At 44.4% G+C, this 24,548-nt stretch overlaps 1 protein-coding gene across 1 annotated transcript in view; it reads right to left on the bottom strand.

The window, feature by feature from the left end:
- The window catches only part of LOC306913115 (cadherin-6-like), a 36,968-nt gene that overhangs the window by 3,025 nt on the left and 9,395 nt on the right, over positions 1 to 24,548 (bottom strand). The window contains exons 2-10 of the mRNA XM_079489652.1: positions 22,772 to 23,066; positions 19,325 to 19,444; positions 12,188 to 12,355; positions 8,672 to 8,859; positions 5,973 to 6,226; positions 4,992 to 5,128; positions 2,422 to 2,543; positions 1,270 to 1,387; positions 780 to 1,031 (exon numbers count right to left, since the gene is read on the bottom strand). Coding sequence (XP_079345778.1) covers positions 780 to 1,031; positions 1,270 to 1,387; positions 2,422 to 2,543; positions 4,992 to 5,128; positions 5,973 to 6,226; positions 8,672 to 8,859; positions 12,188 to 12,355; positions 19,325 to 19,444; positions 22,772 to 23,066 — 1,654 coding nt within the window. The remainder of the gene's footprint in view (positions 1 to 779; positions 1,032 to 1,269; positions 1,388 to 2,421; positions 2,544 to 4,991; positions 5,129 to 5,972; positions 6,227 to 8,671; positions 8,860 to 12,187; positions 12,356 to 19,324; positions 19,445 to 22,771; positions 23,067 to 24,548) is intronic.

The following is a 24,548-nucleotide window of genomic DNA, read 5'->3' as shown; positions in this document are numbered from 1 at the left end:
AGCATTCCTTTTTGGTGTGTGCCAATAAAAAAGTGGAAATGTGAGTACTTTGTCCCCCTACCTTTTGGGGATTCTTTTTTTTTATTCCAAATGTTTTATGTACTCTCTCATCCCATCAGCATAAGCCCATATTTAAGAGGTTGGACATTTCAGACCGTTAAATTAATGTTAGGCTACTATATGTGGCAAATCCCATTGAACCAAAAAATATGCTTTGGGTTGAACATTATGAACAATCATAATAGTTTCTTTGTTTATTTGTGGCAAGATCTACCACCAGGCTGTTTGCAGACCTGGGAGTCAGATGCCAGAGCCAGCGCTCGGAGGCAGCCGAAAGAAGCAGGCAGTGGCTTTTTTTATGAGGAGGAAAGGCCCCGAAGTAGCAAGCCAGGAGGTATGCAGTCAGCTTAGGCTTGACTCAGGGAAAAGGACGCCCCTGCCATGCATAGTCCCATGAGAAGTCTGCCACTCAACATGAAGGCGACTCTCGTGACTCATTGGGTCTGATCACCTTTGGCGAACTAAGGGAACACTACTGACGTGTCCCAAATTACAATCTAACCCCAGCTCCTTTACATCCACCATTCAACAACCAAGACGACACTATGTCTATGCTCGTGCACAAAGGAAATCTACATCTCCTGTGTTTCATAAACTGTCTGGTCATGTTTTGAGTTGATATGCCTTTTCTAAACTGCTTTTCTTGCAGCTTTTTCGTTAGTAATCAGCAATGTAGTTCCCATCGTCTGCTGGGATTTGTCTTCATCGCATAAACTCACTGAGCAGAATGATGGCACAGAGCAAGATGGCCACCAGGGCTCCCGTACTGAGGCCTGCCCGGCCCGCGAGCGCCTCGGCGTTGCACAGCTTCATGTTGCCCTCGCGGTCGCACGTGCACACGCGCACGGTCAGCGTGTTGGTGCTGCTCTGCATGGGATACTCCCCGTCGGAGATCACCACCGGCACCAGGAAGACGCTCTTCTGCAGGGTGTGGTAGCTGTTCCTCCGCGTCAGGATCCCTGCCGTGTTGTCTGGTGTTACGGAGGGATAAACCATAGTGTTTATTTCATCTAAGTACTAAAAGTATGATGAAAAATGTTTGTCCACTATCTTTTTTCACTGAAGAAAACTAAATACAATTGCCAATGCACACATTATCACATCACTTTCTCAATGTCTTTTTTTAACACATACTGAAAAATAAACAAAAAAGACAAGCCAAAACAAAACAAAAAAACAGAACCCATCTCCCATCAAAAATGAGCAAACCTTTGTTATCGCGCACAGAGAAGTTAGCCTTCCCAGAGGCATCCTGTGCTAGGCTGAAGAAAAAACGGTGGCCCCCTACGGGCTCATCAGGATCTGAGGCACTCACTGTCTGTATTATCTGAAAGGAAACACAGAAGTGGCTTTTTTTGGACAATCAAGAAAGTAATCTGGTGATTTTATTTTATCAAGTGTATCGATGCATGTACTCCATATAAAGTTAATTATCAGAGTTGGGTGACTTTGTGTCACATTACATATATAATTGGAAAACAATGCATAATGTAGCTCTTGATTTAACCTGTTTGCAGTGTTCTCTACAAATAACAGTACTAATTCCATTTTGCCAAAAACCCTGCCACATGCTACTTCAGACAGGTAAAAACCCTGCCACATGCTACTTCAGACGGGTAAGAGAAGCAGGGACATGCACCTCCCAAACCCAAAGTTGGGCAGCTGCTGAGCAATGGCCAGTACAAGATCAAATCAAACAAATAATGCTCGCACACTGTTAGGCCTGATCCAACTTCAATGCTGCTTCGTTTCACCTACGTACAGTACGCACTGCTGCGACGTTTCTAACTGACGCACTTCATCAACAGACTAATGAAGAGCAAACACAGGATATTGTTATTGACAGCTTAACCTGGTATATTGTCTAGATTGCCTTGAGAGAAATAACACCACCCACTTGAAATGCTATTTGACCCTGGCGTGCTAATTTATCAAATCATCCCAGTTGCACAACATCATATAATTAACTGGCTGGCCTTACCATCTGCCATTTCAAGCCAGGTAAAATAGATTCATCATAATGCACTATAGCTGTAGCATGGGATCCAGCCTGATTCACTACGTTCAGCAGTGTTTTTTTTTTTCTCACTTTGCTACTGAAGTGAGAAATACTGAGCAGTGCAGACTGTACTTGTATTGTTATAGTTATAGTGCTCAGTGTGAATGGCCCTTTAGGCCAGTGGTTTTTAAAGTCTTACTAAAGAATTTAAAGAAAAATCTAAACAAAAAACCCCACTAATGATCAATTTCAGTTTGACCCGTGTTCAGTAACAACATTCTGAAACGGAGACAGGGAACATGGGAATTGGAAAGAGTTCTAATGACAGCATGCCTCCTCTCCTCTCGTGGCATCACACCAACCTGGTTAGCCTTGGCGTTCTCACAGACAAAAGTCTCGTAATTGGTGGCAAATGTTGGAGGGTTGTCGTTGACATCCAGCACTCTGATGTACACTGGCACTCTGCTCGTCAGCCGTGGGTTGTCTGGTGGAGACACGGAGAGGAGATCTTTGGACACTGTGTACTCATTTACAGTAATTACAATCACTGAGAAGGATGCACTTCATGTGGGAGCCAGAATCAAAGCACATGTTCTGATCACCTCCTTGACATGAGCGTATGCAAGGGTTTGTAATAGGAAAGCTAGTGCAAACCAGCAGCAGGTTCATACACGTGATGGATGTAACGTATTGTTAACTTCAACTTATTTAGATTTATGTAGAGCGACAGGACATTTGTGTGAATAGAGACAAGGGGAAAGACATGTCTGCCATTATGTGCTACTGGTTGACACCTTTGAAATAGAAAAATATTTGAGGCAGATACAGTATGGACATTTGAATCTTGTTTAAAGGACCACTTCACCACTTTTCAACATCTCTTCATATAATTGGTCCTCACTAATGTTCATGATAAAACACCACCATTTTTTCCTACTCAGTCTGTGTCTCATAGGAGGGCTTTGGGCAGTTCGGACACCCGTCCACCAGTGACATCATCATTAGGCAGATTTTTTTTTAAACAAGATTTGTTTTAAAATATATTTAGATTTGTATTATCGTGAGAACGATGGCTTCAACTTTTGCATTGCATCTTTTCAGGAAAAGAAAGCCTGCCGTTTCTATTAGCTTGGATTCACCATCGGTGATGTCACTGGTGGACGGGTTTCTGAACTGTCCACAGCCTTCCTATGAGACACAGACTGAGTAGAAAAAAATTGTCCCATTTTATCATGATTATTAGTGAGGACCTATTATATGAAGATAGGTTGAAAAGTGGTGAAGTGGTCCTTTATTTAGAACAGTCAAAGCACAAGAACAAGCCTTACAAAGATTTCACACATTCAGGGCCTTTTAACTCATTCGGCGCCACAGCGCCATCTGGTGGAGGGTTCAGAGCGCCACACATGCATTTTCAACGGCGAGCACCTTTAGTTTGAAAGGCGATTTGGCCGGAAACTGCCAGTCAGGAAGTAAAAATCTGCTATGTAACATGTCCCGCGATTGTTATTTAATCCACCCAAAACATACTTTTTGTAAACTAGGACCATATCGTTTAGAGAAATGAGCCGCACATCAAGCTTGTTTTTGGTCTAAAAAGAAGAAACCGAGATATAGATAGACATTCTAAAATATGCGTCCCCATAGACTGCATAAGCCAGCGGATTTTCTTTTTCTTTCACCGCACTGGAACCGGAGTGTTATGAGTGCATACAGGACACTATTGATCACCATAATCAATTGATATTAAAAAAGGCATGAAAAGGCGATCTCGGTGCCCAATGAGTTAATGGCCCTTAACAATGGGGAATTTATTCAACCCCTAATCACACCTCTAATCACCCCCATTGACACCTTTCAGTCAGCTGTGAACTCTATAGTGTGTACTATAGTGCAGAGGTTGCCAAAGTGGGGTCCGGGGTCCGCGAAATATATTTTTTCAAAAATGTTTTTTTTTTGTAAGTGAATTATGGTAGCCTATGTGTGATATGTGATATGTGAGTAATCCTTAATCATATTCCATCATTCAATGGCATTTGGATAGAAATGAAACAGACTCCATGCAGTGTCTGTGACTGTGACCAGCTGATGGTTGTTGACGCTTAATTGATGCATCAAGGAAGGCAATTATGTTTGTGCACTGTCAAATAGGTCTAGATCTATTCTAAGATAGCATCTTAAATTAAACGTTGTGAAAATGTGTTGTGACTTTGATTGAAAAGAATACAAAATTGAATACAAATAGTTCCAATGGCATCTAAATGTAAGGTTGCAAATATGCTTATCTGTGTTACGAGGATGAGGGCGTGCCTGGAAAAAAATCTTCCCCCCAAGGGGAACCTGGGCCAAAAAAGTTTGGGAACCCCTGATATAGTGCATGTGCAATTTTCACACGTTTACATTAATCAAGATTATTTTCCTTGTTTCTATAGTTCCACAACGGCCGAGTTGTGAACCTGACCTCCAGCCTCAGTCACAGATGAAACACACAAGGCATGATTCTCAACTGACCTCCCATTTCCACTTGATGTTTCTTGGTGAAGAGGCAAGCTTTTGTTTCCCCACCTCCTGACATTATATCACTTTCGGCATCGTGTGACCATTCTGATGATGCCAGAAAACGCAGACAAGCCCACGAGCAGATAGGTTTCCTCAGCAGAAAACCACCCACTTAATTAACCGGGAAAGCATCTGTGTCATTTTACATTGTTTTTGCGTTGGCTATTCAAAAATAGCAGATAACACAGGCTCACGGTGAGCTTATACACCCGGCACTGAATTAGTTAACGGCAATGGATGACACTCTGATTACTTTGTTCCCAAATTATGCACCATTTAACTGGCAAAAGTGCTGCCTAATGACTGTTTGTCATTACAGAAATGAATGGGTCCTCAGCGTTAATTAACACTGTGTATGTTTGTTGTTACCCACTGAATTCGGTGGCGATGATGGAGATGTTGTGCCAGGCATTCTCCTCCCTGTCCAGGTCCTTGAGGAGGAACACTGAGCCATTTCCTGAATGGACGTTGAACAGCCGGTCCATGTCTGTGTTCCGATCAATGGAGTACCTGCAGAACGCACACGCATGCACGCACGCACACACACACGCACGCACGCACACACACACACCGTATAACATTAAACATGAGCAAACATGATGACTGCTTTATGGATCATGTCATTCGTTGCATTGTGCCGTCTTGCACAGACACAGACAAGCAATTTGGAATAGTCTGTCTCGCCTGCACTCTGTTGAGGAGAGACTTAATAACTGCGTTCAGTGACTCACACACACACGCACACGGCACAAGCCAGCAGGTTATCCACTGGTGTTGTGTTGTTTTGCTCTGCTAGCCGGAATAGCGCGATACATCACTGTGATTAATGGAGTAGCAGATATGAGGAGGGGCAGCGTGAGAGGAAGTAGACCCCCGAGGGGGAGCGCGTGAACCAGGGCTCTCTGTCTGGAAGGCAGAGAGCCTCGTCTCTGCTTCCCTTGTTCATCTTCCCACATGTTCGCCACCGTCCTTGCCCTCGTCTACCCTGTCCTCTCCTCTGCTCTCCCTTTCTTTTCCTCTTTCCATTGCTGTGGCTGTGCACAAAGTGTGCACCTGACACCTCACTATGCTTCCCATCTCTGATGCCGAGTTCATACGTATACAATTACAATTAACTGCTAAATGTTAGCAATTTTGCTACGATGCTCACTTTGAGCACTTAGAAAAGCGCTATAAAAAATTGCAATTCATTACACCATACAGGTGTACAGGACCTGCTCTACCTCCTGAGCAGCAGCTGCCCGGTGTAGTCAATAGCAGCACTTCCATATGAATACACACCGTACGTACGCACACACGCACAGGATGCATGATGAACACTTTTCCCTACACTGGGGTTGTTTCCCACGCCTACCTGACGGGGCTGCGGTTGCTGTCCGGGTCGGAGGCGCCGACCGACCCGATGGGCGTGTTGGGCGCGGCGTCCTCCTTGACCTCCATGACGTAGTTGCTGCGCTGGAAGGCGGGCGGTTCGTCCACGTCCTCCACCAGCACCTTGACGCTGGCCTCGTCCCTGAAGAGACCCACGGAGAAGAAGCGAGGGTCCAGGTGAAGGTTCTCCACCTGGACACGCACCATGTACTGCTTCTTCTTCTCAAAGTCCAGAGGCTGCAGGAGCACACAGGGCACAGTGGTCTAAGTACTTTTACTCAAGTGCTGTACTTACGTGTATTCTCTGAGTATTTCAGAGGCAAATATTGTACTTTTACTCCACTACAATTATCTGAAAACATTAGTTACTATGTTACTTTATAGATTTTGATTAATATTACTTTTTTTTTCACTGCACCAGAACCGGTGCGGTGAAAAGTGTTATGAGCGCGTACAACAGGACAGGGTTGTGAACCGTAATCCATTGATATTAAAATAGGCGTCATAAGGCGATCTCAGAGCCTGGGGCGTTTGGACAGGAGGCCTCAATAGGCGATTATGGCGCCCAATGAGTTAACCTGGCGTGCCTATTTTGGACATGTCATAATAGGCAAGCTCACAACATTGTGATCTGCTTGTAGATCGGCCAATAGTATGACAAAGTAGTAATCAGGCTCCAGTAGTTAAAGGCAGTGTAAGTGATATTATTTGGTTAAAACAAAAAAGTGTTTTGTTATCTATTTTATTTGTATATCGTTAGCTATTTCACACTTATTTTAACCAAAGAAAATCACGTAGGCCTACCCTTCCTTTGTCAGGTGTGAAGTTAAGTAGAACATCACTACTATCAATTCCCTGCATGATGTATCCTCTAGTGCTTTGCAACCATTGTGATCAGGCTATGAATGATTTGGTTAGGCATGACGGCTTCAATGCTTTTCTCCCACCCCTTTTGAATCGTGCGTGCCTGCGTGCGTGCGTGCGTGCGTGCGTGCGTGCGTGCGTGCGTGCGTGCGTGCGTGCGTGCGTGCGTGCGTGCGTGCGCGCACATTACACTGATGACGGTAACGGGAGAAGGTTGAATTATTATTGTTTTGTGCGCACTTTGCATCGACAGGAACACGCTTCAAGGTTGCGAACAGCTGGTCACAGTAAGCACTTTTCACTGGAGGAGCACGGTGGGGGAGGGGAGGGATGGGACGCAGGGTCGATGATGTTTCAAACATCCACTGACGGTATACAAAACCTGGCATGGAACAAGACATGTTCTGCCGTCAATAACCTGATAGGAAACAAATGGATTTCTTGGTCCCCCTGGCTCACGTGAGGGCTGTAGGTACTGACTGCAAATTGAGAATGTGTCGTGTCGCTTAGAACCAGTGGTGGAAAAAGCACTACTAGTATTAATCTGAATTTACAAAATAACTAGTAACTAAAGCTGTCAAAATAAATGCAGCGGAGTGGATGTAGTGGAGTAGAAGTTAAAAGTATTAGAAATTGGAAATACTCAAAATTGTACTCAAGTGCAATGCTTAAGTACATGTACTTAGTTACTTTCCACCACTGCTTAGAACACAGCAGGCTGGAGACAAACCACGTCATTAGTAGGTTCTCTGCCCCCCCCCCCCCCCCCCCCCCCCCCATCCCGCCCACAGTGCCATCACAGCCGCGAGAGGCAATTACATCCTCTTCCACTCGATGATGTTTTGATGGACGGGGATCGATCGAGAGCTGCAGAGTGAGCACTTGATGAAGCAACTGTCAGATACTGTTAAATGTGTCGTCATAAACACGCCACACAGAGTGCACTGCTGGATGCTGAAATCCATGCCGGCCATCAGAATCTCTCTGTGGGCTATTGTGGGGGAGGAAGTGCCTGCGCTGTTACGACTGTCAACTTTGTTTGTTCTGTGTTGTTGTTGTTGATGTTTGGTTTTGTTTTTCTCCAATTTCCATGAGTTACATTCAGTTAACCGGTTAGGTGGTCAGTGTTCTCTGTGTGAATTGCTTAATTAGTATCATCGGTAACAAGGAAGTCGGAAGAGGCACGGAATTATGAAGAATTATTTCCAAAATGGCATGTATGTGCATAGAGCCTATTTAGCCTCGCATAATAGCCAGCCTTCATCTGACTTTGCCCCAGGCAGATTAAGTCTGGCCCCTCTCAAATGTGGGAGGACTTCACGGCTGGAGTGGTGACGAGCCAACCAGATTTGTCTTGAACCAAGGACTATTGAAAGAGGACGGGGAGCGAAGACCGTACGGTGGACTCCATGTTGCTCCCTGGAAGGAAAGAAACATGCGCAATGGGCTATATGCAGCCAACACTTCCGTGTTCAGCTTCCTTGGTCTCAACTGGGCATGTTTCTTTCCTTCCAGGGAGCAACATGGAGTCCACCATACGGTCTTCGCTTCTCGTCCTCTTTAAATAGTCCTTGTCTAGAACCAGGCTATAACCAACCAGGGCCCAGTTATGCAAATATGGGACAACACTGAGAGGGACGAGACTAGTATCCACGCAGTGATGTTAGTATCGCTACGCGAGGCTAGACTTTGTCGCACCACAGTGTCACTCAATGGAAATACCAGATTCCCAAGCCAACAGTGCAACGCATCAGGTGAGCAAGTGAATGGACCCTGCAGTGTCCAATAAGCCTTCCCCAACCCAGCTAGCGCTCTGACCTTCCTCAGCGTGATGACACCCTCCTGGGTGCTCTTATTGGTGTGAATGTCCAACACTGCGGGGCCCTCGCTACCCAGGATCTTGTACTCCATCTCTGCATTCTCGCCAATGTCCGCGTCCACGGCTCGGATCACTCCCACCACGGAGCCCACCTCTGCTGACTCCGGGATTCTGAACTCATGCATGCCTGGAATATGAGAGAGAGAGAGAGAGAGGAAAAAAATCATGACAGTGAGAGAGAGAGGGGCAAAGAGAAAGGGAGAGAATAGGGGACAGAGAGAGAGAGAGAGATTCATTTCTGTAATGCTTGTAACATCAGCTGTTGAGGTGAAATTTCATATGCCGTAAAATACGCTTCACATCCAATCTATTAATTTCGGGCCATTTTGTGAAACACTTCCAGGAGTCCCAGGACTCCGATTTTAGGATGTGACATAAATTCTTGGGCAATTTGTTCCTGCACAAATTGATGGGGGTGTGCGTGCGTGCGTGCGTGCGTGCGTGCGTGCGTGCGTGCGTGCGTTAGCTGCTTCTTCTTTTTTTTACATGCATGTATTTATTCATTCATTGTGTCAAATGACTTGCACTTTTTTTATCCGCAGTGAGATAAATTGTCCCCGAACGCTTAAATAAAGAGCCGCGTGGAGGCGCGGTCCTGATATAGACGCAGCCCCTCCGAGACAAACAACACTGACAAGCTCATAAAACACGCTGACGGTGTTTTGGCAAAGCCTTAGTCGGCAGGTCTCGGTGACACTGACGCACGCACACGCACACACACGTGCACCCACAGGGCTACATGTATCCCGTAGATCGGCATGCATGCGTGCGTGCGTGCATACACAAAACTCCCTTGGCGTGCATGCGTGCCTGTGGGCGGGTGTTGTGCACTGCACGCGCCGAGCTTTCCTCAATCCGGCAGGTATTTAAGCATTGGCTGGAGAGAGGAGACGGGGGAGGGAATCACTCCGGCAGACAATGATATCTCTCTCTGACACCCCGCCTCCTCTGGGTGTCCCCTTAGAACCCCCAACCCCCCCCCCCCCCCTTCCTCTCTTGTCTCCCCCCTTGTCTCCTATCTACACCCCTCTGTCAACCGTCCCCATGCACCCCCAACCCCAGTATCCTTACAATACCCACCTCACTCACTCTCCCTTCTCCTCTTGTCTTCTATTGGAAACCCCTCTGTCACCCTCCCTCTCCCCGTATCTCCCCCTCTCCATCTCCATCTCAGGGAGCCTTCCTCCGCACACTCGCTCTCCTGTCTGTCTGCCTTTCCTCCCTGTCACCCCCCCCCCCCCCCCCCCCCTGCCTCTCCTCTCCATCTATCCACCCTGTCGCCTCATATATCCCCACTGTATGCCCCCTCATCTGCCTCTGCTATCCTCCCACTTCTCTCTCGCTCTCTCTGTCTGCTGGTCCCTAGCTGTCATGGGGAGTGATAAATGGACAACGGGGTTATTTTTGAGCGGCACATAACCGCTCCGACATTAACCGTGTGTGTTTCAGTGTTATTACTCCGCCCCCTGTGATGTCATGTGGGTCCATACATCATCATCATCATCGTCACAAATCATACATCGTCATATTTATCAAGACACTGATCACTTGAGGGCCGCTAGCCGCTCCTATATTCAACTATTAGTGTAGATCTTCGTCTTACACAAACATTAAATTCCCACTGACAATGAATGGAGAATTCATGTCATATGTGGACGAGCAAATCACCTATTTTTGTCCTCCATTGACAATAAATGGAGAATTTGCCATGTAACATGTGCAAATAGACATGTTAGGTCATGATGATGTATGATGATAAGAGCGCCCCTCACTTCACACCGGTGTGATATTTACCAGATGCTGTGTAAGCACAGCTGGTCTATGTTCTCTCTGCTTGGCTTTCAGGCCCGCTCGACCTATCTTTCTCATTGGCTGCTGTAATGACTACCTATCGTCCTGATTGGCTGCCTCGTCTCTAGGCAACCATGCAGACACTGTCTGTCTGTCTGTCTGTCTGTCTGTCTGTCTGTCTGCCTGCCTGCCTGCCTGCCTGCCTGCCTGCCATATTTTGGAAATAGAAATATATCCGTGTCTTGCAGGATTAATGGATACTTTTACTTTTGTACTTTAAAAACGAAGTACAAAAAAGTACTTTAAAAAAAAGTACAAAAAGGCACAATACCTTTGTACTTTTACTCAAGTAAATTCTAAATACCGGACAGAATTTCTACATTGTGGATGATACTTTTACTTAAGTACTCTTATCATCTCATTTCGGCCAATCACAATTTACATCCTCACTTTTGTCTTCAATGTTTGTATTCACACAAACACTCAAAACTGGCCATTCAATGTCAATGGCATTCAATGTTTGTGTTCACACACACCCTCAAAGCTAGGGACATAGGAGGGGCTAGCGCCCCTCAAAATAAAGAAAAGAAATGGAGTCGTTTTTCCACCACTGCACACTGCTGTCACTGAGCGGAAACAACATGACACCAGTAATCTGTCAGTCTGATCCCTCTGCTGTTGCTAGTCAGCATAGAGAGAGAGAGAGGGAGAGAGAGAGAGAGAGAGAGAGAGAGAGGGAGAGAGAGAGAGAGAGAGAGGGAGAGAGAGAGAGAGTCAGAGAGAGGGAGAGAGAGGGAGAGAGAGAGAGAGAGAGAGAGAGAGAGAGGGAGAGAGAGAGAGAGTCAGAGAGAGGGAGAGAGAGGGAGAGAGAGAGAGAGAGAGAGAGAGAGAGAGAGAGAGAGGAGAGAGAGAGAGGGAGAGAGAGAGAGAGAAGAGGGAGATTAAAAACCCGGGAGAATGTCCTTTCTTCGTTTAATAGGGATTACAGAGCTGATCTGATGAACTTTGCGGGATCCTTCACTCTGTCATATGGCTCTGCATTTAATTGTCTGTCTTCAAGAGAGAGTTTCCCGTGTGCACAATACCCACAGCTCACCACAGATAATCCACTTTCTGAAATTGACACCAACCGAGGGTTACGGGCTGCCTGCGCGGCGCTGGGCACCGAGTCCCTGTGTTTATGTGATTGAAGTAGAATATTTTATTTATTTCATTTCATTTAATCTTTCATGTTTGTTTGTTTGTTGGTTTGTTTTTTTCAGCAGGGATGAAGGACTGTTAAAATAACCAGAATGAGCTACAAAGCAAAATGTATGTAGTTGTTACTGTGCATGTGCCATTATGGTCAGTGTTTCTGACATGATACTGACCATGACACTAACCTTGATAATGACATGATATCATGATATTGACATGATACCATGATATTGACATGATACCATGATATTGACATGATACTGACCATGATATTGACATGATACTTACCATGATACTGACTATGTCACTGTTACGTGTGTGTGAAAGACTATATTCAGTCAAGTGACAAGTATTATTTTCGTAATTGTTATACACTGTTACACACTGACCAAATAGAGTTGGTCAGTGTGTGTGCAGCTGCACGCAGCCTGTGTCGGCGATTGCATTTTCCAAGAAGCTATACTCACTCTTGGCGAAGCGTGGCGGGTTGTCGTTGACGTCTGACAGAGTGATGCTGACCGTGGTGGTCCCTGAGAGCCCCCCCATCTGTCCAGCCATGTCTTTAGCCTGGATCACAACCTGGTAGTTCTCCTTCACCTCCCTGTCCATGCCGGGCAGGGCCGTCTTGATCAAACCTGAGGAGAGCAGCACACCAGCATTGGAGAACAAACAGATTTTGTTTTAGTGTTTGTGCTGCCATTTGGGTGTATGAAAAAATATATGTGATTACTATGTCGTAAAGAAGAATCAATAAAATGTTTTTAAAAATAATAAAAAATTAGGTCACGCTCTCATCTGGACTGAGTGATAGAACATGTAACAGTAGTGTCACAGTTTATATCGCTCCTCTCCCCAGAGTCTTCACTGCCCTCAGTTGTGTCATCTGTGAGGTCCACACCTGTGCCTGGTTGGCTTAACGATTCTCAGTCTATAAAGACTCAAGCTTTGTGTCCACATGGTTCGGTAAGGCTTACTTGCTTGCTTATGTTTGTTGTGTTTGTTTTGTGTGTGTGTATGCGTGCGTGCGTGCGTGCGTGCGTGCGTGCGTGCGTGCGTGCGTGCGTGCGTGCGTGCGTGCGTGCGTGCGTGCGTGCTGTTGTGATGTGTTGTGTCGTGGGTCTAGTTTGAGTTGACCCTGACAGTAAAATACAGCTATCCATGGATCCAGTGGAACTCCCAGCACGGACGACTTGTCTTACAACTGAGTCATCTTGTGCTCAGCCGAGCTTCTCCGGGCTGCGAGACGCTTTTCCGTTTGACTTTTCTTTGCTTTCGCTCAACTCGCCGATTCAAGTAGTCCTGTCCTTATAGTGACACCGTCCCAACTAGGGCTGCGACTAGTGATTATTTTCATAATTGAATAATGGCACACTTTCGCAATTACTTGTTTGTAACAGTTTGTTATAGAGAACACATTATCCAGGCGTGTAAATAATCTCTGGATGCATTTCAACATTCAGAGTGCTCTTTAGAGCCATGCAAGGCTCAGGCAGGGAGAAGGAGAACGGTTTGTTTCTTTTCTTCTACGTTTTGACATCCCCGGAGGAGACATGAGTGAAGTGATAATTGGCTGAAAATTCAAAAGGCGTGCTCCATCATCACCTGTCATTGTCTACCCACTGACAAACAACATTTATTTACAGATTTGGGTGATGATGAGCAAAATAGAAATAAAATAAAGAGAGCACATTAGTGTATAAAGGAAAGGTGAAACAAAATCGCCTAATGAACCACATTGACAAAGTTCACCTGTTTCCATCTGTATAAGGATGTAAAAGAAAAGTAGGGAGACACTGCAGTGTTGCAGGAACAAAACGTGGGTAGATTGCATCGTTTTTTTTTTTCCTTCGTTCTTTCTCAATGTGCAATTTCAGTGAAGGAAGACAAACACAACATGGTTGTTGTACTGTCAGTGTAGAGAGACACTGAGGCACAGCATCAATCTCTCCTCTCTCACTTTCTCTCCAACTGCCAATCTATCTGCCTAGCTTTCCATCAACCCTCTACCTATCTTGCTCATCACTCTCCCTGTGGAGGTTTGTTATTGTTGCTTACTGACTGCAAGACATATACGCACACAATGCATGTGTGCGCACGCATGCACGCACGCATGCACGCACGCACCCACACGCACACACACACTCACATGCACCTGTACATACAAGCATAAAGACAAAGCCTGCTTATAATGTAATGTCCAGGAAATAGGAATGCCTTGTGCGAGATGGGATGTCGGCTTACAAAATGCGTCTGGCATAAACAATATTACCACTAATCCTTTCGCTAATCTGCAAATGGAAGAAAAGCCAGAACAAGCGGGATGTGTTCCAAAGCACCTATTAATGATTGAAAACGAACAAACAGGACAGGGTTTTACAGGGGAGGGGCTGGTTGGTGAATGTCATTCTGTGTTCTCCAAATCTCTCTCTCGACAGACAGACAGACAGACAGACAGACAGACAGACAGACAGACAGACAGACAGACAGACAGACAGACAGACAGACAGAGCACCAAGGACGGGTGTTTTGAATTAGTCTAACATGGTAAATAGTTTAAATTCACAGTAGGTGTGTACTGTGTGTATAGGAAGGGGTCGTGTCTGATCATAATGAATATGAAATATCTAAACTAATACCGATTCGAGCAACGTAAAAACTGTCTTGGGTGCTCACAAAAGCCAGAGTAGACGATAAAATGAGCCTTTTTGTTTTTAAAGTGAAATACCCTTTTAAGTTGATTTAGCGAGAGCAAGTATCCTCATGCGTCTTTAGGTACATTTTCCAGGCGTGTAAATAATCTCTGGATGCATTTCAACATTCAGTGTGCTCCTTAGAGTCGAGGCTCAGGCAGGTGGAAGGAGAACGGTTTGTTTGTTTGTTTCTTTTCTTCTAAGTTCAGACACACTGAATCTCCAGAGACTGGACAGAAGAGTGAGTGAAGTGATAATTGGCTGCAAATTCAAAAGGGGTGCTTCAGTCAGTCAGTCAGACAGACAGTCAGTCAGTCAGTCAGTCAGTCAGTCAGTCAGTCAGTCAGTCAGTCAGTCAGACAGACAGGGGATCAGGGAGGGACACATTTTCAGCTACACACACACACACACATGCACACGCACGCACGCACGTAGGGCCAGCCCGATGTGCAGGAGAAATAGTTTCCTGCCTATAGGGCACCAGGCCGGCTAGGCGCGCTATGTAGCCCTGCCCTATACATTAATATTGCGCAGGGGCGCATTCGACAAAGACACGTGGAGCAGAGTGGCTCAGAGCTTCTGCCTGATGACCTCAAAAGTCTAATATCTTCCCCAGTCCAGAGGGATATCCCTTTGGTCTAGTGATTAAGATGTTGGACTTTCACGCCGGAGGCCCGAGTTCGAATCCCAGGCGTTACACATGCACGCACTTCCATAGAGGATGAGCAGACAGGCAGTACTTAAAACACTTCTTAACACTATCTATATAAAACTCCAAACAAAAAACATGAAAAATATGTGCATGATTCTCAAGTCTAAAGTCTCTCTGGGCCAGCCAGCCACACAGCCTCTGGGTCTTTGTGTCCTATATACATTATTCAATGTGTTTACAGGGTAATGGCCTATGATTTAAAAGGCCAACATTGCATGGAACTGTCTCAGAAAGAGCTCTAAGTTGACCTTAGCGGCCACTGTGAACAGTCCTTGTGTCTTTTGCACCCGAAATGACCTTGTGCCATTATGTCTTGGGCACATTCCAAATGGGGACAAAGTGGCATTCCGACGCAACGCCATTCCGACTACGTGACGTCTGCGGTCGGTTACGGTTAGGGACACGAGTTAGCACTTCCGGAAGTTGGGCAGGGTTAGGGCCGATTCATACTCCTATTTTACCGCTGTTTCGGCGCTGTAGTGCCGAAATGATTTCGGCTTGTCAGAAATTTTCAGTAGCACCGAAGAGCCGACTTTAGGGCGGTACCCGCCCCCCCCGAACCTCAAATGACGTCACATTGTAGGCTCTACAGAGCCGAACCGACTTTTATTCGGCTCTAAAATAGGAGTATGAATCAGCCCTTATTCCGGGATCTTCAAATGCCAGTGAGCGACTTCCATTGAAATGAATAGCTGGGGGTGGGGCAGTCTGCCCTCTATATAACTCTGTGCCACGCCATAGAGAAACTAGAAAGATGATATCCTGCGGAATTGCGAGTGTGATTGCCTATCTCTATAAGGATATTGTTCTATTAGAAGAGTTGAGTTGGGTATATCACCATATACTGTCCAATCAGATGAGGGCAAAGCGCACAAATGCCTTGGAAAGAGTTCAGAATTGCTGGCCAATCGCAGGGGAGAATAGAGAATTTAAACATTTTTAAACTATTTAAATGTTTTCAACGATGTAAGCGCTGGAGTGCAATAACAATAGTCTGCTTGCACACTAATTAATGCAGGGGTGGGCAATTATTTTTCCCAAGGGGCCAAATGAGAAACAGAAAATATTGTGGAGGGCCGGGCCAAAAGGCTGAACTCAATTCTGCATAATATTAATTTTATTTATATATAAAAAGCAGTAAATGGGCTGGCATTGTTTTGACAAGCTGGTGAGATGTTATTATTATTAATACCTCTGACTTCAGTAAATAAATACTTGGTAGTCCATATTTTGTTGACGGAAATGTGATTGTTGAGGTTACAATGAGACCAGACAATGTGTTTGCAAGTGCTCAGAGAAGGGGTGACATAATTCTAGCAGTTAATATTTATTTTCCATATTACGATATTTGACAAGTCAAGAAAGGTGGTGGTTACTGTAAGAACTTCTTACTCAAAGTTAATAAACTCAAGCTTCCAGGCCAGCTTAGGGGACATACACACATACGCATGTACGTGCAAACACACGTGCACACAGGCACGCAGGCATGCACGCAGGCAGGCAGGCAGGCAGGCAGGCAGGCAGGCAGGCAGGCAGGCAGGCACGCACGCACGCACGCACGCACGCACGCACGCACACACGCACGCACGCACGCACGCACGCACACACCAGTTCTAGATACCTTCAGTGGTTGCTACACCATGAAAAAGTTTTTAATTTCAAAGTTTTTACCTTGTTCTTTCAACAAGCTGTGTGCAAGACAAATGGAGCGAGACGATAGGAGTCTGAAGTAAATAAAAACAGACTATATGGCCACTAGTTTGAAGGTGGTAAATGTTAATTGACAGTACAATTGATGGGTTGACACATTTGACAGCCTAATCGGCACAGCTTGCTCCAATGGTGAAGAATGTGGGCTTAATGAGAAGTTTCATTGTATTTTATTTTTTATGGCCTTTTATTTACTGCCTGTGCATCCTACCCAGTCTATGTGGTCCTCTAAATAAAGGGGAAGCGGTATGCTGTGTTTATTTGATGTGTAGATATGGCTGTCATCTGCAAAATGTTTTTGCCCTCAAAGCAACACACTGATTATGGAGGAGAGCTTATATTTCCTTTGATGTGGGAGTAATGCCCGACTGAAAGGCACCTTAGTTTTACCCTCAATTCCAACTCCAATTGTTGTAAGGCTGGGAAACGATTTAGACTGTCGAGACCGAGACCAAAAGAATTTGAATCTCAATCAAGTCCATTCAAAAGGAACACACTATTTTCATGATGTTAAGCAAAATACAATTTGATACACATTACTTACACAAGACAATCATTTTGATCTGAACCACTGTGACTGTGACATGAAACACGCACCACAGGAATACTGTACTGTTTCCTTCTGTGATGGTTTTCTGCTCTCTTGTAAGAGAAGTGAATGTCTGGGATAGTTTGGTCTGCCATGGCTGGTCACATATTTTACTGACTTTGGAAAAGCTCTGAATCTGGTATAATAGGAAAGAAGTGTCATACAACTTACTACTGTTACTGATTATGAGAATTAGACCGAGACCACCCTCGGGTACTACAGTCCTGACAGCCAACCCCAATTTAAGAGTTAGGAGACAAGATTCACGACTTGCAGTAAACTAGCAGTGGTTCCCATGAGCCCACTGTTTGGCTGTGAAGATTTTATTTTGCAAAGGGCCCCCCACAATTTTAATGATAATATAACATTAATATATGTTTTTTTTTCTTCTTCTTCTTTAAAGGGTAGGACCACTTTTTGAGAGGTATGGGTTGTTTTTCTTACCTTATTATGGGCAAACTATTCCATTCCATGAGTTATTTCGCTCCATTGTGTTGTTTATTAGCAATAAAAAATAGGGTCCATTGACTTCCGGAACGGGGAAACAGCTCTCAAAGTCACTCTTTTAGCACATAAACCAACGCAACAAAAGATGATTCTGACAGTTTAGGACATCAGGAAAACTCATGCGGTTTTATTTTCTTAAATTGCTAATAAACAACACAACAGAGCGAAATAACTCATGGAATGGAACAGTTTGCCCATAATAAGGTAAGAAAACAACCCAAACCTCTCAAAAAGTGGTCTTATCCTTTAAAACCATGAAAATTGAATTGTGATGCAGATAAATAGTCAAATTAATGTATAGGCTACTAAGTATTCTATTGATCCAAGCCGGAACGCAATCGATTGTTAAATCATTAAAATAAACGCACCCGTCTGACCACTTAACACTAAGTGGTCAGACGGGTGTTGCGCAAATGTGGGCCCTGATCCAGAAAAGGGTTGGCAGCCAGAACCACTGAGTTAGGAGACAATATTTACCCTGATCCAGAAAAGGGTTGGCAGCCAGAACCACTGAGTTAGGAGACAATATGTGACCAGATTTGACTGAGAGCCTGCCATCGCGCAAACTCCAACTTTTCACCAGAATGAGTTAATAGCACAGGCAGACTCTTCACATACTAGAGCATGTCTGAAATAAGTGTCAGAGCTGAAATCGACATGTAAATATGAAATAAATGCTTAAACATGTAGCTAGGTGTAATGTTAAGAGTCCACAGAAGTGAACTTTTTAAGCCTGTTTTCTCAACTCGCCGTTTTTTCTGCAAGACATTACTCTATAAACCATATCTCCAAAACTGGTGGGTCAAACTGAACAACCAATATGTCAATTTGAAGCTATGATTCCCTGCTTTCATATGACATGAAAAACGACAATTCAAAAAAATCCAATGGCAGCCCCTCAGTCAAATTCTGTCACATATTCCCTGATCCAGAAAAGGTTTGGCAGCCAGAACCACTGAGTTAGGAGACAATACCGGCTCGCTTTCACAGGACACTCTGCCCTTACTTACTTGCCAGGTCAACAACGTGAACAGTGGCAATGACCATTTAATGTCCCATTAAGACCCGCAGACCCGATTCAAGGACCCCCAGAATGATATGTATTTGACTGCAGACCCCCATCTCAAAATGTGTTGTTCTAGTAGCAAAGATTTGAGTTAAACATGTTTGCTGTGAAAGAACATTATTTATATTCAAAGATTTGCTCCACATTTCCACGCAGATCTACAAGCTTGTAAATCTACTATTTTTCAACAGCTAAAGTTTAAAATAATGGTTAAAGTGGTTGAAAGCTATTGGTTAAAAGCTATGGCGACACAGATGCGTCCTCAGGTCTAAAATGGGTTAAGTCATACAGTCACACTTCAAAGAGACACATTGGAGTTTGGACACTGACCCGTCTCGGGATCCACAGAGAAGTACGGCTGGCCCTCCAAGATGCTGTAGACCACCCTGGCACTGTTCCCGTATGTGGAGTCATCTGCGTCTGTGGCCGTCACTTGAATAACAGAGGTGCCTGGCAGAGAGTGGCAGGAAGGAGAGAGAAGAGAAGACAACATAGTGGCAGATTAGATCAGCTCTTTGGTTTTGTTGAAAACTACCAGCTGCGGATAATAATTGGTAACGTTGGCGCACCTTCTGATGGGGTGTCAGATTACCTTGTATTCATGCTCACTCGTGCTTTAAAAGCTAAACAAATAAATAGGATATAAAAAAGGGGATCAATGATTTTGTGTCATGTCTCATTACCTATAAGGTGATATCTGCCAGCATCAGGGCACTTAGCCTCATAGTTGATTGATTTTCTCAGGTAATCAATGAGTCCTAATGCATTTTTCTAAGTATATCTCTCTGCTTCTCTCACTAAACATTGGATGTGGCACTGATGTGTGTCTGCTACTTTGCAAACCCCAAGAAACCTATTAGTGCATTTGTAGATCTGGACGGCCTAGCAAGGCTTATATCTGATCACGGATGAACGGCTGTGAACCATTTCCTACTTCCAGAGGAATGGGGCCGAGGCATCTATTTCAGCAGAGAGCAAAAAGTGTGGGTAGCCAAGTAGCACCTCCGAAATGGTGCCTTGAGGGGCCAATAGTTGCCTCATTACATGCGTAAGGAAATTAATTGACTAGAAATATTTAATGGCAGAGTGGTTATAAATATAGAATAGTGCAATACAATGATAATGACCCCATGAAACTTTCTAATTTGATGTCAAGGCGAGATCCCGCAAGGGCGAAATACTGCTGTTTCTTTCTTACTAAAAAACAGGGAGTGTTGTGAGTATCAGGGAGGGGGGGGAGAGAGAGAGAGAGAGAGAGAGAGAGAGAGAGAGAGAGAGAGAGAGAGAGAGAGAGAGAGAGCATCTGTCTGATTCGCACTACGTGACACAAAAGTGAAAGTTATGATGAGAATTCTTGAGCAATCAGTGATACCCTAGTTAAAGGTATATCACTGATACCTTTAACTAGGGAATTAAACTCCCAAAAGGATTTGCAACAGCAAAAGAAAAAGCATATCAGATCTCATTGCTGCCTTTAAACTGTTGAAAAAATGTGACAATCAAGACAAGAATAAACATGATCTTTTGTTATTATTATTATTATTATTATTAATTTATAAGAGATCCATACTGTAATGTTACTATATAAAAGTTGATGTCATTCTGCCTGGGTACACTATATCTATTTGTAAGTTTCTGTGTCACCATGTCTGCAATGTCAAGTGCATCAATACCAGGAGCTGAACAAATATTGTTCCATCATTACCACTGTGATGATGTACGCATGTGCACTGGTGCACCAGTGCACCAGTGCACCAGTGCATGTGCACCAGTGCACCAGTGCATGTGCACCAGTCGCATGATGCAAAGTAAGGCAAATATTAAGCTGTCTATTTTGTCCCGTGTTAATTCCCTCGAGTGATACTGCAGCTTTATACAGCTACGTGTAATGTAACATTTTAAATTGGAGCCCATGTGATTAGAAGCCTCCTGTAATCTGCTGAATCCCTGACACCACCTTCCGTTCACCCCTTCAAAGATGAGCCCTGTTTTACAGTAAGTATAGTGCATTATATGACTATCGTGTTGATCATGGACTTTAGATTGTGGGATTAGTATTAACAGTGTCATGCTGACACAAACGGAGCATGGATTACCCCCATAATGACCCTCATCATTGCTGGCTGCTCCAAACGAACCTAGTGAAGTTAAAAGCTGTATATATCCGGTGAAGTTTACATGTAACTTTTGTTTTTTTAAATATTGCAATTACTAACACAAATGTTAGATATCGCAATGCCACTATTTTCCAATATTGTTCAGCCCTTATCAATTCTGCATATCCCTCCACAAGTTCACCAATATTAGCTGCTGTTGTGCATTTATCGTACTTGGCAATTTATAAAATATAAATCTAGTCTTTACAGAAATCCTAATAAAGTAGACAATGGTCCTAATCTGTCTGTGGTGAAAGTCACATTTTCATTTAGAGGGCCATGCGCGCTGCCAAGCGGTGACATCACACCATGATTGTTGCCATGGGCACCTGTGCTGCCTTTAGAAAGGTGGCAGCCTCCCTCTACCCCCCCCCCCCCCCCCCCCTCCTCTCTCTCTCTCTCTCTCTCTCTCTCTCTCTCTCTCTCTCTGTCTCTGAGTGACACCTTTATGACATGCTTGGGCTGGAAAGCCAAATACCAGTGGCCCTCAGTCCCAGAGAACAGCAGCAGCCAAGCATCAGCAGCCTGTATTTGTGCAAGTATTGATTAGGATCTCTTTTTATTTGCCATTTATCTACGCTCTGGAGCACAGTCTGCAGTCTGCCCTCGCTGGCATGCGAACACGAGGCCAGGCGCGCGCCATAATTAAAGTTTAATTTAGCGCACAGTGACAAGAACAAATGATAATGCAAAATCAACAAACGGTAATGTCTGAGAAATTGACGCGGCAAAGGGGAGGGCGAGAGTACACTATTTATTCACACTGATGACAGAGTTGACAATGCCAGTAATTAAATCAAACACTGTTTAAATAAGATACTCTATTTAAAAGATTATCTGCTTCCGTACAGCCGTAGCCGTCACAGAGACGCGTTTGCTTTGTTTATTCTTCCTAATGATTCTCATTTAATTAGTCGAGCCATCCTCTCATTCAGTCGGCTCCATTATTATGATTGATAAACTCCCATTGATCCGGTAAGACTGGCATTCTGCAATGTCTCAATCCTCTGTTAACTATGAACCCTGTAATCCTGATCACCACAGCAGTGCAGCACACATGCACACTCACCCACCCACACACTCATACACACACACACACACACACCATGCATTATGCATCAAATAGATAGACAGGCATTGCCATGTTGCATTCATGTTTTAGGTGCACATACCCATTGCCATGTACGCCTCTAGGTGTGGAAGTGTGTGTTATGTGTCTGAATAAGACACATAACCCCCGACTGTTCCCCCCTACGCATCTGGTCGCAGCTGGGTGAAGCGGAAAACTGACTTTTCCACAGGATCAGATATGTGTTGATGTTGTTTGTGTGTACTAGAATAAAACCTAATAAAGTACCAATCATAAAAAATAGGTACCGTTATTCATTATTATTATTCATCTAACTATTTTAATTGAAATTGCCAAGCCATGGTGTTCTTCGGTTGGCCAGCACATGAGCAGTCCAAGTGGCTCCAAACATATCGCACAAAATACGTCGTGCTTATTGGACATCTTGACAATAAATACAAATAAAAAGAGCATGTACATTCCTATACAAAGGGGTTTGTATCTAGTAGACAAGTTAACACATAGGCCAGGGTATCACAGGTAGGTACGCACCAATGTCGGACATCTCGGGGACCCGGGCCAGGTAGGGGTTGCTGGTAAACCTGGGCTCGTTGTCGTTGATGTCGTGGATCTTGATGACGAACTCGGAGTTGTCCTCCAGCACCTCGTTGGTGAAGCGGTTGATCACCTTGGCGTGGAGGATGTACATGTCCTTCTCCTCGCGGTCCAGCCTCTTGGTGGCGTGGAGGTCGCCCGACTTCTCGTCTATCTTGAACAGAGTCCCGGCGCCCTCGCCGCTGAGCACGTACCTCACGCTACCGTCGCCCGGGTCCGAGTCTGAATGAAGCTGTGGGGAGAGGAAGCACAAAGGGGACGAGGGTTGACATTATTTTGTAGTGAGTTGGTGGGTTTGTTGACTAAATTAGTTCTGGTGTTGTTGTGCAGATGTGTGTGATCTTAAGGAAACTGTCAATAAAAGAAGGATACTGAGCTCTTCAGCTTTTGTATAGCATTTAGAAATGCTAATAAAAGCATTTCTAAAAGCTTTTATTAGGCTATAGCCTATATCCTTGCATGGAAGCCTCTCCAACTGATCCAAAATGCCGCAGCTCGCTTGGTCTTCAACCAGCCAAAATTCTCACATGTCTCCCCCCTGCTCCGCTCCCTGCACTGGCTCCCGGTCGCTGCCCGCACAGAATACAAAACTCTGATGTTGGCATTTAAAGCAACCAAAGGTATGGCTCCCCCATATCTTGCCAGCATGATTGAACCCTACAAACCCTCCCGCGCACTCAGATCAGCCAACGCAGGGAAGCTGGAAGTACCCTCACTAAAAACGCCGGGACAACGCTCCACACGTCCCAAACTCTTCTCCCTTCTGGCCCCAAAACTGTGGAATGCACTTCCCGTTGCAATCAGAACTGCAGCATCACTCCCGATCTTCCGCCGTAGTCTGAAAACCCACCTTTTCAGACTCCATCATGGCCCATAGCACTTACCCTACCCCCCTTAGACAGCACTTCTTAGACTTATATAGCATTTGAAACAGACTTATAGCATGTCATGTAGACAGCACAATAAGTGCATTGTATGTAGTCATAGCACTTCATAGTATATAGTGTATAGTAGTCATAGCACTTCATAGTATATATGTACAGCATAGTATAGCATATATGTGTAGTTTATATGTATAGTGTCATTATATAGATATGTTCTAGTTATAGTTTATATGTATAGTGTCATTATATAGATATGTTCTAGTCACGTTCTTAGCTTACGCATGTTTCGCGATAAATGCTTTTTTACATATGTGATGTATTCCCATGCTTTTTGTTCTTGCTTATTGTAAGTCGCTCTGGATTAAGAGCGTCTGCTAAATGCCTACATTGTAAATTGTAATTGTAATGGTACTGGGAGCAGTGATGATGTATTTCTCGGCAGGTCGACACATATGCTTGAAACCCTACTTACTATTTACAGTCAGCCATAGATGTAGAAAGTATAAATGTGTATTTGAACACTGTGTATATGTGTTACAGTGTTAGGCCAACTACATTATGAAATATAAAATGTAAAATATGGTGTCCATGGCACTGCACTGCACAGACACGGCTACACTCAAAGTCTCTAAGGATCTTTTAACAGCTGATACATGCAAATGTTCCATGTTATTCCTCGTTGATCTTAGTGCTGCATTTGATCACATTTATCATGCGGTCCTCTTTGACTGCCATAAACATCCCGTAGGCGTAGGCATTTCAGGCTCTGATCTTTTTTTTATTTATTTTTTATCCCACGATTTTGCGACCCATTTTTTCACCCAGTGTCA

Source organism: Electrona antarctica, assembly GCF_951216825.1.
Source record: "Electrona antarctica genome assembly, chromosome: 20".
NCBI classification, from domain to species: Eukaryota; Metazoa; Chordata; class Actinopteri; order Myctophiformes; family Myctophidae; genus Electrona; species Electrona antarctica.
The sequence above is the reverse complement of the archived record's forward strand: the minus strand, read 5'-3'. Positions and strand labels throughout refer to the sequence as shown.